General features: G+C 49.8%; 1 protein-coding gene across 1 annotated transcript in view; it reads right to left on the bottom strand.

The window, feature by feature from the left end:
- Positions 1 to 18,620, bottom strand: part of VWA3B (von Willebrand factor A domain containing 3B) — a 2,300,294-nt gene that overhangs the window by 120,079 nt on the left and 2,161,595 nt on the right. The window contains exon 29 of the mRNA XM_069636259.1: positions 8,105 to 8,197. Coding sequence (XP_069492360.1) covers positions 8,105 to 8,197 — 93 coding nt within the window. The remainder of the gene's footprint in view (positions 1 to 8,104; positions 8,198 to 18,620) is intronic.

Raw genomic sequence — 18,620 nt, 5'->3', positions numbered from 1 at the left:
ACCTTACGGCGATGAAAATATACAGAGCTGGATGGTGAACGTCAGTCAAAAACGACCCCAAAACCAATATAAATAAAGGTATTCATCCAGATATAACTACAATATTGATGGCCAAACACACGCACTCACAGAAAATTGGCTCTATCCCGATGCGGATAACGGGTTTCTAGAGATACCCACGCATGCAGCCATTATCAGACCATACTTCAGAGCATGGCAAAGAGTTAATGAGATTAAATAACAGCAGGCTCCACTTTCACGCCAAACCTCTTATGAAATGCATTTTCAGGACCATATTCTCAACAATACAACTAAGTATTTAAAATGTTTGGTGTAAAAATGCAAGGGTTTGTGGGGTGACGGTGTAGAGGGGTGGAAGAGGAGGTCCACGGAGGAGGATGGAACCCACAGGACAGGATGGGAGGGCGATCATTATGCCAAGGGACGTTCTTGAAAATGCAGGTCAGGCTAATGATGAGCGCTGACGACGCTGGGGCCTACTTCTCATTGAACTGTGAGTAGAATTCCTGTACATGTACTACTGTAAATTGCTTACTAGAAAGCAGGAAAGAAATGTTATGTTATGTTGTCTTATACCGCGCACTGTTACCACCACAGGGGCGGTCTCCAGGTGCTCAAATCATGAACGTTATGGGAGCAGCTTAATATTCAGGCGGTACTGGTATCCAGTTCACTGAATAACAGCATCAAAATAGAGATTTCCTCATAATACCACCAGCACAACATTACATTGCTCCTCCAAAAGGCATTTGAAAGTAATGCAATGCAGCATTGGGCATATTTTTTTTAACGGTCTTTTTATTAATTTTAACATATAACCAAGCATAACCATAAACAAACCCTTCCTCCTCATCCCCCCATCCTCCCCCACCCATATTCCCTAGGAATTCAGGACGGCAGCACATAAGCATAGGATCACGACACACAGTGCTATAAATTGAGTCAAAACAAGTTCAGTATACGAATTCTATGAGGACACCACTGCAGCATATAGTCACTTTGCAAGTATTGGAGAAGAGGACCCCAGTCTGCATGGAAGGTTTCAGGGGTACCCTGTAGTTTATGGGTCATCCACTCCATAGTGACAAAATGCCAGACTTTTCTGAGCCATTGAAGTTGAGTTGGGGGTGCTCATTGTTTCCAACACTGAGCTATTACTAACCATGCTGCTATCACCAAAACCATAATCACTTTCAGCTGGCGCCTAGTAAATACTGACTGTTGCAGGTCCCAAAGGCCTGCCAGCCACACTCCATCCCCCAAAGTCTCAAGTCCACGGACCATTTTCCCCGCCTCAGTCTTGATTTCCTTCCAGAATTCCTCCAAGACCGGACACGCCTTCCATATGTGCTTCCAGTCCCCCCGCTGTTGGCACCGCCGCTAGCACGGCCCATCCTTGTCAGGGAAGATGACACATCGTTTTTCTGGTGTCAGGTGCCACTGCAAGAGCACCTTATACCACATTTCTCTCAGGTGGGTCGACTTAGTCAGTTTGGGTATATTTCGCCAGACTTCCTCCCAGAAGTGCCGAGGTATCCTCTCCCCCAATGTCGCCTCCCATTTCTTCATGTAGCTCCGCCAGACTTGCAACCCTTGCAAATTCAATTGCACATACAGGTTAGATATCAGTTTCCGCATGCCTGCCTCTGTTATCAGGAATGTTTCAAATCTCATGAAGGGCCTTGTACCAGCTTCCTTAATGATGGGGGATGAGAGCCAATGGATTAGTTGAGTATACTGGAACCTATCCGAGTCAGTCAAACCAAATTCTCGGACACAGACTTCACAGGTCCTAAGCGAACGAGCGGGGCACATGTCACACATTTTTTGTGCAACCAGCCTGTTTCCAAGGGGAGAATGCTTTCGGGTCCATCCCTGAAGGAAAATTAGGATTGCCAAATAGCGGTGTGAAGGAGGAGGGACGAGTGTCAGACCCCCCCTTTTTAACTGCAGTGTCCCATGCGTTGAGGGTCGCCCCTAGTATTTCACTTATTTTGGAGTTTGCATGTCTATGTTTCTTGTGGGACCAGAGAAGGTTCAAGAGCGGAGTTCTTGCCACAGCCGCATCCTGCTTTGTCCATTTGTGCTTGGGAGTATCTGCCACCCATTCTCTGATCACTCGGAGCTGTGCTGCTTCATAGTATTTCTTGAAATGCAGAACTGCTAAGCCGCCCTCTCCCACCTGCGTCGTCATCGTGGCCGATGCTACTCATGGCTTCTTGCCCCGCCATACGTAAGACAAAATCATCTTGTTCAGTGATCTGAAGAACGACTTGGGTAGTCTTATAGGAAGGGCCTGAAAGTAGTAGAGGGCCTTTGGGATGACTGTAATCTTGACTGCCGCAATCCTTCCCCACCACGAGGTGGAAAGGGGGGACCACCTTGCCAGGAGGTTCTGAGTTGCGCCACTGAGGGGGTGAGCTTGACTCCAAGATATGTTATATTGTTTTGTGCTGCTTTCATCCCCTGTGCCTGCGCTAGTCTCGTTATTGTCGATGGGTCATCTTAAATATTTAGAATTTCCGACTTAGTCTTGTTTATTTGGAGGCCTGAGACAGGTCCTAATGCCTCCAGTTCTTGTAAAAGGACTGGCAGAGACTCTGTGGGCTCAGTTATGGCTACCAACATAGCGTCTGCAAAAGCCATGGTTTTATGTTCAAGACCCCCCATCTGAATGCCTTTTATTTGTCAATGAAGACGTACCCTCGCCAGGAGGGGTTAAAGGAATAGGGCATATAAGAGGGGGGACATCGGGCAGCCTTGCTTCGTTCCTCTCGTCTGAGCGATTGGTTGGGACAAGAAGCCATTAACTGAAATTCTTAGGACAGGGGAGTTGTAGTTAGCCCTCAGCATTTTCAGATAGGATTCTCCAAATCCCATTTGTTCCATTGTGTGAAAGAGCTGTGACCATTCGACGCGGTCAAACGCTTTCTCAGCGTCCAATGCCACTAGTATAGCTCTAGTGCTGGTACTTTCCGCCTTTTCAATTAGGTTGCAGACCCTCCTGGTGTTGTCCGTTGTTTGTCTCATGGGGACAAAGCCTGCTTGATCCATGTCTATCAGGGATGCCAGATACTCAGTTAGCCTATTGGCAAGGACTTTTGAATAAAGTTTTGCATCAAGATTTATCAGGGCGATTGGCCTGTATGATCCTGGTAGGGTAGGATCCTTGCCCGGCTTCGGAAATAGTACTACTTTTGCCTCATTCATTGAGGGTGTGATGTTCCCCCGGGATTTAAACATGTTAAAGAGAAGCGTGAGCCTGGGGACCAGTGAGGTTAGACATTTTTTATAAAAGACCTCGGTATAGCCATCTGGTCCCGGCGCCCTGTTTTTGGGGAGTTGTTTGATAGCTCGGAGTACTTCTCCCGGTGCAATATCTTGGTCTAGTACCTCTCTGGCTTCTCTTTGTAGCTGGGGGAGAGGGGCATCCTGAAGGTATTTCTTCTGTTCCTGTTCATCCGGGCTGCTCGTATGGTAAAGGGACTGGTAGAAGGTTCGCATGATCTCACCCATTTCAACATCTGTAGTTTTCCGATTGCCATTGAGATCTTCCAGCGCTAAAACCTTCCTTTCTTTAACAGTCTCACGGAGTTGACGGGCAAGCAGTTTATCAGCTTTATTGGCAAGCAAATAGTACTTTTGCCTTGTTCGTAGGAGTGAATGTTCCACCTTCTTCTTACGAAGGAGGTCCTACTGCCCCTGGATATGCTGCATTGCTTTTATCTTGGCTCTGCTGGGGCTGGCCGCCACCTCCTTCTGGGCCATCCGGAGTCATTCTTCCAGGTCGTGCTCCCATTGTGCCATAAGTTTTTCTCTCCTTGCTTTGAGGGCGATTAGCTCACCTCTTAAGACCGCTTTGAAGGCATCCCACACTATCTCTTGCAAGGTCTCCCCTGTGTCATTTTCAGCGAAGTATGTATCTATCTTCTCCTGTATTTCTTCTACTATTGTGTTGTCTTGCAATAGATCAGACAGGAACCTCCAGGACCAGGCATTCCTCTCTTTATTTCTGAGTGCTAAGGAGACTATAACCGGAGCATGATCCGAGAGGGAGATGGGACCCACCTCCACATCCCCTATCCTGTCCATCAGGGGTGTAGAGGCCCATATATAGTCTATCCTTGATAGGGAGTTATGGACGTGTGAGAAGTGTGTGTAGCCCGGCCTCCCTGTATTCTTCGCTCGCCAAACATCATGAAGGGAGAGGGACTCAAACTCTTTCTTAAGAGTCGCCGAAGGGGTCCTCAAGTCGGTGCCTGTTTTGGAGCTCCTGTCCAGAGAGGGGTTCCAAGCCAAATTCAGATCCCCGCCCAAAATAATATTTTCTGACGAGAATTTTTCCAATTCGTCCAGTATATAGAGCAAGAACGATTCCTGTCCTACATTCGGCGCATAGATCGACGCCAGAGTCACCGGTCTCCCTTCAATTGTTAGTTTTAGGAATACGTATCTGCCCTTTTTGTCCGCGGTGTAATTATGGATCTGTGCCTTAAGAGAGTCTTTCACGGCAATTAGAACTCCCGCCTTCTTACACTCGGCATTGGATTGATAGATGTGCCTTGCCCCTTTGATTCTAATCCGGTGTTTCTCGTTCTTCTTTATGTGTGTCTCTTAATACAGCAATATGTCCGCCTTATGTTGCCAGGCTTGGCGCTCTAATTTAGCCCGTTTCATGGGGGTGTTCATACCCCTAACTTTCTGAGAGAGAACTGTCACTGGGGCCATTGGTGTCCTATCTGCTGTTTAATCTTCACTTGAGTACTTCGTGTCGCTCCTATTCTCTCCTTAGCTGTGCTGTTTCTTCGGTAGTATGCCGACCTGACATTCCTTTTCCCCGAACATTCCCACTTCCCCACCCCAATGTCCCTTGAGGTCTGTACCGGGTTGCTACCTGCCCCGAAGCGTAGTGCCCGGCGCTCCCGGCCCATGTGTCCCCTCAATAACTTTGCGTGGGGAGTCCTAAACCCCACTATAGATTCCAATCGTACTGCGCTGTCCCCCCTTCCTGGCCTGCCAGTGTCCGGTCAGGCGCGACCCTTATGTGTATCTGGTAGCAGTGGTGTGTTTCTCTTGAATATTCTCAACTCTGGAGGGGGGAGATCCCGGTCACCTTGTACTTCATTTATTTATCCTCTCTCTGCTTTTCCTGTGAACCGTTGACCAACCATCTTGTGTGCTCGGACCCCGGGTCCGCCTCTGCAGCTTTGGATGCGCGGCCTCCCCTCCGCACTCTATTCCCAAAATCTTTTCCCCTTCCTCGCAGGTTGTAATCCTGTGCTACGTCCCCTCCCAGGTGAAGAAGAGACCAAATGGGAACGTCCATCTATATTTCACTTGAGTTGATTGTAGGTGACGGACCACTGGACCCATCTTCCACTGTTTCAGAAGGGTAGACTGGGTGAGATCTTGGTACAACTGTACCTCCTGACCATTCACTCGCACCTGGGGAGCCAGCCTAGCTTTTCGGAGAATCTGTTCCTTTTGGGCGTAGGAGGATAACGCTGCTATGACGTCCCTGGGCCTGGCTCCTGGTTTGGACGTTCTTTTAGGACCCACCCTGTGAAGTCGATCAATCCCTACCTTTGGATCCGTATCCTCTGCTAAAACCCCTATAAATATCTGTGTCACCACCGATCGCAGGTCGGGGTCGTCTATGGTCTCAGGCAGGTTTTTAATTCTTATGTTCGATCTTCTTGACCTGTTTTCCAGGTCCTCACATTGTTGCTCTAGGTACATGGTCGTCTCGGCTATCCTGTCTAAAGTCTCATCCGATTTCATAGAGTCCTCCTCGACCTGCTGGAGCTTCCTCTCCACTATGTCGGCCCTTTCCTCCAGCTTACCTACATCGTGTTTGATTTCTTGAATGGCCTGCTTCATTTCGCCCCTGAGAATTGCAAATTGCTCCTGCATGGAGCTGATGATTTGTGATTGAATTTCTTTAAAGTAGGTCTGTATATCATCCTTGCTTATCATGCCCTCTGTATGGTGGGTTGAGGGGATTTGCGAATAAGCGGGGGGAATTTTTCTGGCTTCAGAGCGGCGTCTTTTTATGTCCCCCACAGCTGCCTTAGGTTCCTGCCTTGTTTCCTCTGTGGAGGGGACTGGCCCGGGGTCTTCGCCCTCGATTTCGACATCAATGCAGTCCACTATAGTTGAAAGGGCTGATCCCCAAGGTGGGGGCCCAGACGCGGTGGGAAACAGGACACGGGCGGTTGGGGTTACGTCCCAATATGGCAGTCCGTACAGTGTGCACTTCAGGAGATGATCCGCTCTTCAAACCGGGGTACCCACCTCCAGGGGCGGTCGTCTCGGAGCTAATCTATTATGGCCCGGGTTTGCTTAGAGAGGGGGACCCCATGGGGGGGGGTGATGTGATGTCCAAAGTGAAGTAGGTGAACAGAGTCTCCCCCCTTGCGTGAGGATCCTACTGTTGCTATCCCCAGACCAGCCTCTCACCTGATAGCCAGGAACCGCCACTCCCAGGGGCCGAGGCAGGTGCTCCCGGGTGGCTGAGGAGGGATCGTAGAAGGGTAGGGTTGGATTCACTCTGATGAGATAGGTCCTCTTTGCTTTCTATAGCACCACCGAGTGCGCTGGGCGAGGAACGCAGGGGGCCCCCCGGCGCTGAACCACTCCACCAAGGGATGTCCCCAGCACCTGTCACGTTTAGTGGCCCCCTCCTCCAGACCGCCCCCAAACACATCCATCACCTGTGGGGGTTCAAAGCTGTATGTTGCCGTTGTTGGGCCACCACAGCGCGGCCCCGTTGTATGACCTGGTGTTCGCGGTCCCAAGTCGGCAGCAGAAAGGGAAGGGGGCCTGGATGATCCTACAGGCGATCCAAACCGAGATGGAGGGCCCCAATGGTGTGGTCCGGTGCCCACCAGATCTGGCGTCCGATGCGGTCCTCTGCGTGGTATGGGTCAGGAGCGCTGCAGGGGGAGGAGGCTCACCAGCCCCCGAGTGGCGGTGTCCTGTTGCGCCAGTCTTCCTCCAGGGCTCGCCGCACAGTCCAGATAGACCGCAGCTCCCCATGCGAGTGCGGTCCCTCATCTGCGTCGGGGGCGATCCTCACCCAGAGCCACCCCGCTGACTCTAGGCTGGGGCTCTGACTCCGTGGAAGCGTGGTGTGGGGACCAGCCACCCACCGCCTCAAGCCTGCGTCACTCCCTCCGGGGTCTGAGAAGTCTTATTCGGCGCAGAGCAGGACCTTGAGGGGAGTCAATTTCACTGTCCCCCTCTCATTGCACATACACCACATACACCACTTCGCCGCTCAAGTTTCAGGCTCAAAATCGCCCGACACGCGGCGTCTGTGAAGCGGCTCGGTGGGGAGAGACAGTCAGGCACGTCCTCCTGCGCCGGCCGCCATCTTGGAATCAGCATTGGGCATTTTGAGCTGAATAAGAAAATAATGGAAAAAATGAAATCTCCCACCCACGTGATCTAAATCATCCACAAATACAATATTATCATACATTGGTTAAGGCTCTACATGCTTTCAAAGAGTGCTGTTTAAGTCAGCTGTGTGTTCATGCACGTTTGATCGACATCAATTTGACCCGTTTTTTTTTTATGAAGGGTCCTCCCACACCCCAGCACCCTACTCCCCTATTCCCACATACACATCTATATGTAATTGGACGATTTCAACCAGAAGTGCACGTACAAATCTCAGACTTTCAAACAGCAGTCTATGAAAACAGGTATTACGGTTGGAGAAAGGCTTTGACATTGATGTCCAACTGCTCCTAGTGTTAAGAGTGACATTTTGTGATGCTAATGGTCAAACTTGTGACTTTGATATTGTATTGGTACAATATCTGGCATGTATGGTACTCTCGATCTTCGGTATAGATTGACGAGGAGCTATTTCACACAGGTACCAATATTTTACTATTACAGTTGGAAAGACCTGTTGGTGCAAGGTGTCACCTTGCATCTCAAGAGACATCTTCCAATAAAGTGTTCCTAATCCAGAAGTTTGCAGAGTGGTCAAAAGCCACAAAGACCTGTAATGGGACCGCCATCATCAACAGTTGTGTTACTATGCAACAAAAAAAAGCACAAGAGCACTCACCTCCAACTGGGAGATCGACGAGACCTTAAGAACTATTCCTGGACAATAGCTCCCAGGATGCAATGGGTGGAGGCCAATGACTTGATCGTCTTCCTAAGTAAATGAAACAAAGGTGTTGTTAGCTCATTGCAAAGATGTAACCAATGTGTCAGTTCTACTCACGAGCAACAACTAGTTCACTTCCAGGTGGTTAGAAAAGCACCCAGTTATGTCTCTCAGTTCCCCATTAATGGCACTGAAAATACATGAAATACCATTTAGCATGCACACAGTACACTGATTTTAGTTAGCAATGTCACACTCCCCAAAATGAGGTTTGCAAAGAGAAATGAGAAACATTTGCTCAGATGTGCTCATTGTTGCATGCCCTTACGGTATTTGGTGTGGGTCCAGTTTCCAATTCCGAATTCTGTGTATAGCCACAGTTTGTGTTAAACCTGCCCAAGTAACCGAACCAATACATTGAAAGAATGGCAGGGAGAAAGGGGGATGAGGTGGGGGACTTGATTGTAGACCGGTTTGAATATTGACAGAGAGGCAGGGCAATAGTGGACATTTGGACTATTCTCATAGCATGTGAAAGGGCAATAATTGATTGTTCTGCTCTTGGTAATTGTATTATATCAATTCACTTCTTTGGAAAAAGATGCTCAAAGGTTTCAATGGGTTTGTCTTTCTAATTATGGATCAGCAGTAGATATTTTCCCAGATTCCCTGAATTGGAAGAGGGGTGAATTCAGTTGACATTGAGGAGCTAATTTTCTATGTCCCTGCAGCATAAATGGAGGGGCTCAATATAGGATTAACGTTACCCCCGTCTCAACGCCTCATTTCATGCCGCAGGGGATTTTCATTGTTTTTGAAAGCGTAACAGGAGATTTTCATGCTGGTGTAAAACCAATGATTTCCCATGGAAACGGCTGCTTTTTGCACCAGCAGGAAATCATTGTAAGCGCTGCCTGCCATTCGACCATGGCAGGCGTTGCTTACTCTATTTGCACAGCAAATAGAGAAGAGTAAAGAGGCTGCTGCCATCTCTTCCTACTTCTCATTTGTACTCGGCAGTGCCCGGAGGGGGCCTGTTTGCATGTATGTGCAAACGTAAGCTGTCCCCTCTGGGCAATTTGCATTTAAAAAGAAAATGAGCTCCAAAGACTTTAATATACTTTAATATGTAACTAATGAAAAGGAAAACATCATCATTGTGGTCATACGCTACGCAATAGGGGACTCATAGTTAAGGTAGACGTGCTCGAAATGCGATTGCTGAATTTCAGGAGTTTCAATGCATTAAATCCGATCACCTTAACTCTCTCCTAAATAAATTGTTTTCAATGAATTTGAAAGGTTTGCTACACTATAGTTTCTTCAAGGCCCACTAGCCATGGCCTTGCACAGTGGCTATTGTACATGTTGCACCAATAGGTTTTTCTGGGTCCTTCTAGTCATGGCCTTCAACCATGGCCATTGTCCACGGGCTTTGGCCATTGCCATTGTACATGTTGCACCAATAGGTTTGTTTGGGGCCCACTAGCCATGGGTATGTCCTTGGTTTTCAGCCATGGCCACTGTACAAGTTACACCAATAGGTTTCATTGGGGCCCACTAGCCATGGCCTTTGTCCGTGGCCTCTATACATGTTGCACCAATAGGTTTCTTTGGGGCCCACTAGCCATAACCTTTGGCACAGAGACCCATTACCCCGCTTGCCTAGATGTGATCACTGCAGGTGTAAAATTACTTTGATTTTCACTCTCTCCCCATTCTTGCAGGTTTCCCCCAATATTCTCCTGATAATGGCAACAAACTACACATACAGCAGCATTGAAATACCGTGGCCCGTGGTATTCCCCCATGATTCACCTGATAACACTTCAAAATCCCAAAATCTACCCTGTCCTCAAAGGCCCTCACCAAGTGTCCCCCTACTCTGTCCACTGTGCTCCCGCTCTCCCCAATAGCTTTTTTCCTCCCTGGCCCTCTCCTGGCCATTAATCCTATCACTGTTTGGTTCATGTAATGCATTTTCTTCTCTGAGCCGGACTTGATTGAAATGTGAGTGCTGAATTTCAGGGGTTTTGTTGCATTTAAATTTGATCATCTTAACTCTCTCTTAATGAATGGCTATTCACTGAATTTCAAGGATTTTGCTATACCTTAGTTTCCTAAGGACCCACTGGCCATGCCACGGCTGAACACGTTGCATAGTTTCTTGAGGTCTCACTAGCTATGGCCTTCGTCCTTGGCCTCTGTATGTGTTGCATCAATAGCTTTCTTTTGGGCCCACTGGCCATGTCACACCATTAATGTGTTACCAAATACACATTGCCCCCTACCCAGTATATGTAGGCACTGCAGATGTTAAACTTTTGTTTTCTAAGTCCTTATTCCAGTGATAATTTCACAGTAATCATTTCCAATAACAGAAATTCCTGCAGTAGAGTGGCGGTTTGCCGATTCCCACGATAACAGGAAAAATTGCTCAGAATTAAAAAGTCTTCCGCATCCTCACAGGCACTCAACATGTGTCCCCCTTCTTTTTCCCAGTTCCCCTGGCTCCACTCAGCTTAGTGTGATGCACATTTCTCTCTGAGCGCATTTTGTGGCATTGCCGCTGTAATCTCGTGAGATTCACTCTGTCCTCCACTGATAAATCGAACATTTTCTAAACAAAACTGGCTCCCATACTCACACCCAAATCCCCAACTTCACATGGTGTCTTCTTTCCCACTTCCGACCTCTAGCCTGATGTGATTGATATTGCTATTGGTATTTATATAGCACCTACGGCCAGGCCAACTAAGCTCTGTCGTTCCAAACAATCAGTGTTCCTCTAGGAGTGACTACATAATCAGAAGAGTTATGAGTCTCTTTCTGATAATCAAGAACATTATTAGACTCTGTAAGGTTATGGGGGAGTTCCTTCCAAAGTTTGATGGCATCCGTGTTCCTTCTCCAAATAGCATTTTGAGTTCGTTCATTTGCAGCTTTTCCAAATAGTATTGTGGGAATCACTTGACTCAAGCAAAAGAAATGGTGCTTTTATAATTTCTGAAAAGCCTCTTAGCCTCTCTGCTGCAAAGTACCGAGGCAGATATATATATATATATGTTTTAAGGAACAGGGTGCACCCCCATGTCTCTGTTGAATATTTTAAAAACTACTGGATGAATTTACCCCAAAATGCTCAAGAAAATTAAGGCAATGCTTTGTGCCCAAATTGTTTCTCATTTGGTGCTAATCTGCCGAGCGGTTTGCGCGCTATGGCTGTTCAATGACTGCACTTTTTCTCTATGGAATAATAAATGGGAGTAGGCGGAAAACTGCGTTTATATGTTTTCTTAATAACCTTTTCATTTTTTAACAAATTGATCCCAAAATATCTGGATGGGGTGGGCCTTGACAAACATTTTGTTCAGAAAATGTCATGCAAATCTATCCAGCAAGTCAAAAGTTATTACCTCTCTCAGCCGCTCTTCTGAAAAGCACCAAGCACAAAGAATGATATAAAGGTTTTAAGGAGCAGCTGGCACCCCATTCTCTGTCGAATATTTTAAAAACTACTTGATGGATTTACCCCAAACAAGTCAAGGAAACTAGGTCAATGTTTTGTGCCCAAATTGTTTCTTATTTGGTCCAAATCTGCCAAGCCGCTTTCGCGCTACGGCTTTTCAAAAACTGCAATTGTTCCCTAAGGGAAATGAATGTGCTGAAAATGGTGGTGTTTTGTTTTGTTCATAACTTTTTCAATTTATAATGTTTTGTTCTGAAAATATCAGCCAAATCCGCCCTGCAGGTCAAAGGTTATTAGCAATAGTATGTTCACATTTCCTATGGATCAAGTCACTCACATTAACTATAGGGCAGCAACCTATAATATATATATAATATTATAGAGACAAGTGTTGCATTGTCCGGAGGTATTGACAGGGGTCACTTGGTAGGTTGTGTTGAAGGGCTTAGAGGTGCTCTTTCGCTGGTTAAAATCGAGTCTGAAATAACTCCACTGATGGGCTAGCTTTAAAGTCAATGAATATGCCATTTCAGGGCACAGAGGGGAGAGTAGAGAGAAGGGGGGATTGAAAATGGAAGGAGATGATGCAGTCTGGGGGATGGAAATGTTGTTGAGAGAGTACGATCATACAGTTTAAGAGTGGAGTAGAGAACTCAGTGAAATAGACAGAGCAAGACCTTGGAGAGACTTATAGACTAGTAGTAGGAATTTCAAGAGAAAGAAATGTGATGTTGTTGCATAGAGGTGGGGGTGTTTGAGTAGGTTGTAGATGGTGCTGGAAGCAAAGATGTGACGTTTGTTAAGCAGATAAAAGGAATAGAGGGAGATACCAAGGAGAAGGCTCAAACAGTAATATCCAGTTTGCTGAGCAAAAGGAAAGTGAACAGGGTTTTGGCTGAATTTTGGGTGACAGTGATATTTACGTTTTAATATCAAGCATACTACTCCCACATTTCCAACGTTTTTCAAGAACACATTGGACCTGGAGTTGATTGAACCAAAGAGTGCTGTTATATGATTACTCCACATTTGCTCTGAAATGCAAAGCTTGATCCTTTTGCATACTGAGGGAAGCATGGATACATTATCAGAAAGCACACGGTTGGCAATAAGGAACACGTTACTTACCTGTTACTGTTGTTCTCCAGCATGGGTCTGGCATGGATTCACATGCTCATGAATATTCCCTGTCGTCAGGCTGGGAATCTTCGGTAAAGAAAAAATCAGTTACAGTTTTGTTTCTGAACTGTCTTTCTACTAATAACCAATCACTGGTCTCTGGGTCATACTTCCCCCAGCCAATGACTGCTCTCTACCTAAGCCCCTCTTCTGGCAGCCATCTTCAGATTTGGTAGCATGTAAAATGGCAGTAGGACCAAGAGAAAAGCCGCAGAGGGGTTGGAGGGAGGGTTTGCATGTGAATCCATGCCAAACCCATGCTGGAGAACACCAGTTATAGGTAAGTAACTTGTTCCTTCTCCAGCATGGGGTCTGGCATGGATTCACATGCTCATGAATACAAGAATACATAGCAGTACACACATGCAAAACCACGGGGGGTGGCAAGACTCAACATTAAGCATTTAAACCACTCAACATTAAGCATCTCTTACCTCCTCACCAGGCTCACCTTCAAGCGAACAGGTTGCGCAGCACTGCTTGGCCGACTCTGGACTTGTCCCTGGAATCCCGGTCGACACAGTAGAATTTCGTGAAGGTGTGCGTCGACCTCCACGTAGCTGTCCTGCAGATGTCTAGCAGAGGCACAACAGACAAGAACGCCGTACTAGCAGCGGTTGCCCTGGTCGAGTGGGCTCTCGGACGGCCGGGCAACGGTCGGTTTGCCAACCAGTGACTGTGCATGATGCAGCCAGAGAGCCGTCTGGAAATGGAAGCCTTGGAGAGAACCTTCCCTTGGTTCGCACGGCCAAAGTTCACAAACAGCTGTGATGTCTTCTGAAAACTCTTTGTGCGGTCCACGTAGAACTTCAGCGCTCTAGCCACATCCAGCGAGTGCAAAGTCCTCTCAGCCAGCGATGAAGGCGACAGGAAGAAAACAGGCAACACCAAGGGCTCATTGAGATGGAAGTCCGATGGCATCTTGGGCATGAAGGAGGGGTGCGTCCTCAGCACTACCCTCGTCTGGTGGAATGTCAGGTACGGCGGTTTACAGGAGAGGGCCTGGATCTCTCCCACTCATCGTGCGGAGGTGATGGCCACAAGAAACACCGTCTTCCACGATAGGAATTTCAGGGGTGCCAAATGCAAAGGCTCGAATGGCGGACCCATGAGCCTGGTCAGCACCACGTTGAGCTCCCACACCGGGGCCAGAGCCGGAGCCTTCACTGGCGGGAACGAGCGGAATAGTCCTTTCATGAACTCCTTCACCAGGCGGTGGGACCACAGCGATGACCGCCCCGGAGCTCTGGTGTAGCGGGAGATAGCTGCCAGATGAATTTTGATGGCGGCATGTCCCAGCCATGCCTTGGTCAGTGACAGCAAGTATGGCAGTACTTGGGGGTTCCGTAATCGGTAAAGGGTTGATCTTCTGTGCACGGCACCAGACAGAGAACCTCTTCCACTTATGTCCATAGCACTTAAGAGTCGACGATGCTCTGGCCTTGGCAAGTACCTCCTTACAGTCCGCCGGGATATCGTAGCCTCCAAACTCTGGTGCTGCAGGAGCCAGGCCTGCAGGTTCGCCTCCCTCCCTGGCAAGAAGATCTACGTCCGCCGGAAGCTTGTCTGGAGGGGACGCTGACATGTCCAGAAAGTCCAGGAACCAAATCTGCCTCTGCCACACCAGTGCAACGAGGATCATCCTGCACGGGGACCGTCTGAGTTGACTGATGAGTCGCAGTAGTAGTGGCAACGGTGGGAATGCATAGAGGAACAGTCCATCCCAGGGGAAGGCAAATGCATCCCCCATGCTCCCGGCTGGGGAAACCTGCTGACACTTGGTGTTCGTCGCCGTCGCCAACAGATCGATCTGGGGACTGCCCCATCATCAGAATAGAAAATCTAGTTGATCCTGCCGAAGCTCCCACTCGTGGCAAGAGCGCAGCTCCCTGCTGAGTGAGTCGGCAACAGTGTTCTTCACTCCTGCCAGGTGAAAGGGTACCAGGAACATCCCCTGGGTGACAGCCCAGCGCCAAAGTTCCTGCGCTTCTTTGGATAGAGCTGGAGATCTGGTGCCCCCCTGCTTCCGGATGTAGAACATTGTTGTGGTGTTGTCGGTGAAGACCTGTACCACCTTGCCCCTGAGGGATGGAAGGAAGGACCTGAGGGCCCAGAACACCGCCCAGAGCTCTAGGACGTTGATGTGCAGTGACCTCTACTCTGGGAGCCAAAGGCCTCTTGCGTGGAGATCTCTGGTGTGCGCCCCATCCCTCCAGGGAGGCGTCCGTTGTCACCGTTTCCTGATGCGCTGGGGTCTGGAAGTCCATGCCCACCGTGAGATGCGCGCAGGTGCCCCACCACTGGATCACTTGACGAACAGTCTCATTGAGGGAGATCTTGTCTTAGAAGCTTCCCACCACTTGTATCCAACGGGCGTCGAGGAACTGCTGCAGTGGCCGCATCCGCAACCTGCACAGACACACAAGATAGATGCATGACGACATCATGCCGAGCAGGGACTTGATGGACCTCCCCTTGGCTACTTCCATGGTAACAGCTGTTGTACCTTTCCCAGGATGACTGTTATCCTCTCCTCTGACGGTGAAGCTAGCTGCTCCACCATGTTGAGCCTGGCCCCTAGGAATGGAGTGTCCTGCGATGGCACCAAGCAGGATTTTGCAAAGTTGATCGAGAACCAGGCAGACAGTCCTCGCTGTGTGTTCGACGGCGAGTTCCCTTGACTTGTGGAAGTATGCATCCTCCAGGTCCAGCGATGACACTAAATCCCCTTCTTCCAGCTGTCCCAGCACGTGCTGAAGGGTGACCATCCGGAATTTGGGGGATTTTATGTACCTATTGAGGCGGCGGAGGTCCAGGATAGGTCGCCAGCCACCGGTCTTCTTTCGGACGAGGAAGTACCATGAGTATACTCCGTAGCCCCGTAGCCTCTTCGGGACGAGTTCTATCGCGCCCTTTGCCAGCATCGCTCGTATCTCCAGAAATAGTTGTGGGATGTGGTTTTCTTTCCTGGCCAATGGTGGAAAGTCTGGGCACTTCCTTTGGAACGCCAGAGTGTGCCTGTGGGCCAGGGCATCCAGCACCCATCGGTCGGTGGAGATGGATTCCCACACGCTGACGAATTTCGCCAGCCGGCCTCCCACCGGGTGCTCGATGGGGGCCCGATGTCAGGGCTGGTTCAGTCCTGCTTCACCGAGGCCTCGCCCCCTTGTGCCCTTGGCCACAGTGACAATGTCCACTGGCCTTGTTGCAGCCTCTGTAGGCTTCTTGCGATGAGGAATGGGCAGCCTGGCGGTATGACGAACAGCTGCCGCAGAAACCTTTGGAGGCACCTTGGGACTTGCCTCCGGAGGTCCGAAAGGACGGCCATCGCTGATGTAGAGTGCCCAGGGCACGGGTCGTCTTGGTGTCCACCTTGATGGCCTGCAGTGACTCGTCCACTGCCTTGCCGAACAGATTGTCCCCGTTGAAGGGCATGTACAGTACCCTGGTCTGCATGTCCTGACAGAAGTCGGTGGCCTTGAGCCAACCGCGCCGGCAAAGGCAAACGCTGTTGCCCATCTGGCGAAACCCGGTGTCGCCGATGTCCGTGGCTACGGAGATGGCGTGATCCGAAGCCACCTCGCCCTCTTGCAGGATTTTGGGGCCTCTGCTCTCTTGTGGTCCGGGAGGAAGTCCAGGAGGGGGGCCATTTTAAACCACAGCTCCCTATCGTAGCGGGCCACAATAGTGAGAGCGTTGGCCACCTTAATGGTCGTCACTGCCGACGAGATGACCCAAAGTCCCATGGCGTCCAGCTTCTTCCCCTCCCCGTCCGGCAGCGAAGTGGAAGTCGATGCCGTCGTCCCAGCCGATTTCTTCTTGGCCGCCGCAGAGACTACTGAGCCCGGAGACGGCTGCGCGCCGAGGTACAGAGGAGCAGAATCTGGGACACGGTACCTCTTCTCATACCGGTCTCTCTTAGCAGGGGCCGGTCGACGGGTTCTTTAGAAGGGACAGTCCCTCATCCCAGATGTCGTCCAACAGCGGGACTGAGAGTATGGTCTTCCTTTTGGCCTCCCGTCGTTGATACAGGCATCCCTCCTTCTTCTGCTCTTTGGGGCATAGCTGGAAAAGCTAAGAGGCCCTGGTGATCATGGCATGAAATGAGCCAATTTCACTGGGAGGGAAAGCCTGGGGAGGGGGCGATGGGAGATCTGTTCTGTTGTCTTCGCCGTCGTCCGCCCCGTCTCATCCCTCGGAGGAGGGGATGGAGGTGAAGGATGAAAAGGTGGGGGTAGATGGACTTGCCTCCGCATGGCTGGAGGGCTCCGCGATGGTCCAGGTGCTGCTGGATCGTCCGCCGGCGGTAAGGGCAACCTTGTCCTTATCTCCGTGCACACGGTGTGCAGTGCCAGCCAGATGTCTTCCGACCTGTCGTGCAGTTTTGGCTTCAGTTGAGACGGGAGCAGCGGCCGAGGCTCCCAGGTTCCTCCTCAACCTGCCGCTCCTCATCTGCTCCACACTCGCTCTCTACGTCTGCCTCATTGGGATCCTTACCGCAGGCCCTGGCCTCCTCAAACCTCTTGTCCAGGGCTGCCTTGATGACAGACAGCTCATCCTCGGAGGAGGTATCTGCATCTGCTAGGACTACCTTGCCACCCCTCCTTCTCGGCCCGGGTCTTCACGGGGGTCTTTTCGATCATTTGGAAAGACGATTCCCTCCGGGATGGCAGGGAAACTCTAGGCCTGGAGGCCGTCTCCACTGGGGTCGCCTCTGCGGGCTTTGCCAGGGACGCCACGACTCCCTCAATCGAGGCCTTAGCCAGGTGAATCTGGGCCTTCACGACCTTAGGTGCATCAGAGGCTTTCACCGTGGGGGGAGGGTTACCACCTCGCTCCCCCTTGGCTTTCTCTGCCGGGATCAACCGGGGCTTCTCCCAAAGCTTACCCGGGTTCTTTGACTTCCTTTTCACCGAGCCGGAGCATTGGCTCGTGGGTGACATTGCACCCGGCCTGGCAGCCGAGGAGCCCGAACAAACAGTGCTCCGGGTGCCCGCGGACTCCCAGTGCTTTGCCTTCTGTTGGGCCCCCGTCGCCGGGGCGCCCTCAAAGGTCTTTAGAAGACCCCTCAGACTTCTTCTTCTCACCTGCTGTCGGGCTCTTCGCCTCCAGCCAGTCAGTGAGTCGTTTCCGATGGTCCTTCATGGTCCGGACAGACATGTTCTTGCAGAACGCACAGTCTTCCTCCACGTGCGACTTGTCGGAGTGCAAGCAGTAGAGACATTGAGAGTACTCATCCTCCTTGAAGACGTTCTGCAGTCCACATCCCGGGCAGTTCCTGAACAGCTTGGATCCAACAGGCGTTGAGTCTCCTTTGTCTTGAGCCATGACCACGCGGGGTAGGCCTCAAAGATCTTCCGGAATCCTCCAAGAAGTGAAATTTGATGAAAAATCGCCCTTGAGGATCGTAGAAAATTCCGAAACGGGTCCCCGTTAATCGGACGATGAATTGGTGGAGCTTGAGGCTCGAATTTGACCGAAAAATGAGAGTAAACTCTTTGAAAAAACGCAGCACGCAGTAAAAGCTAAGCACGAGAACTCCCAAAACTTGAACGTGTGGTAAAAATCTGAAGATGGCTACCAGAGGAGGGGCTTAGGTAGAGGGCACTCATTGGCTGAGGGCAGTATGACCCAGAGACCAGTGATTGGTTATTAGTAGAAAGACAGTTCAGAAACAAAACTGAAACAGATTTTTTCTTTACAGAGGATTCCCAGCCTGACGACGGGGAATATTCATGAGCATGTGATTCCATGCTGGAGAACGTGATGCATTTCTTCCCAGCACACATGATTTGTATCTTGTATGAGTTTTTCAATTATGTC

This window comes from Ambystoma mexicanum, chromosome 7p, assembly GCF_040938575.1.
Source record: "Ambystoma mexicanum isolate Mex_15411 chromosome 7p, UKY_AmexF1_1, whole genome shotgun sequence".
In the NCBI taxonomy this organism is placed as follows: domain Eukaryota; kingdom Metazoa; phylum Chordata; class Amphibia; order Caudata; family Ambystomatidae; genus Ambystoma; species Ambystoma mexicanum.
The sequence above is the reverse complement of the archived record's forward strand: the minus strand, read 5'-3'. Positions and strand labels throughout refer to the sequence as shown.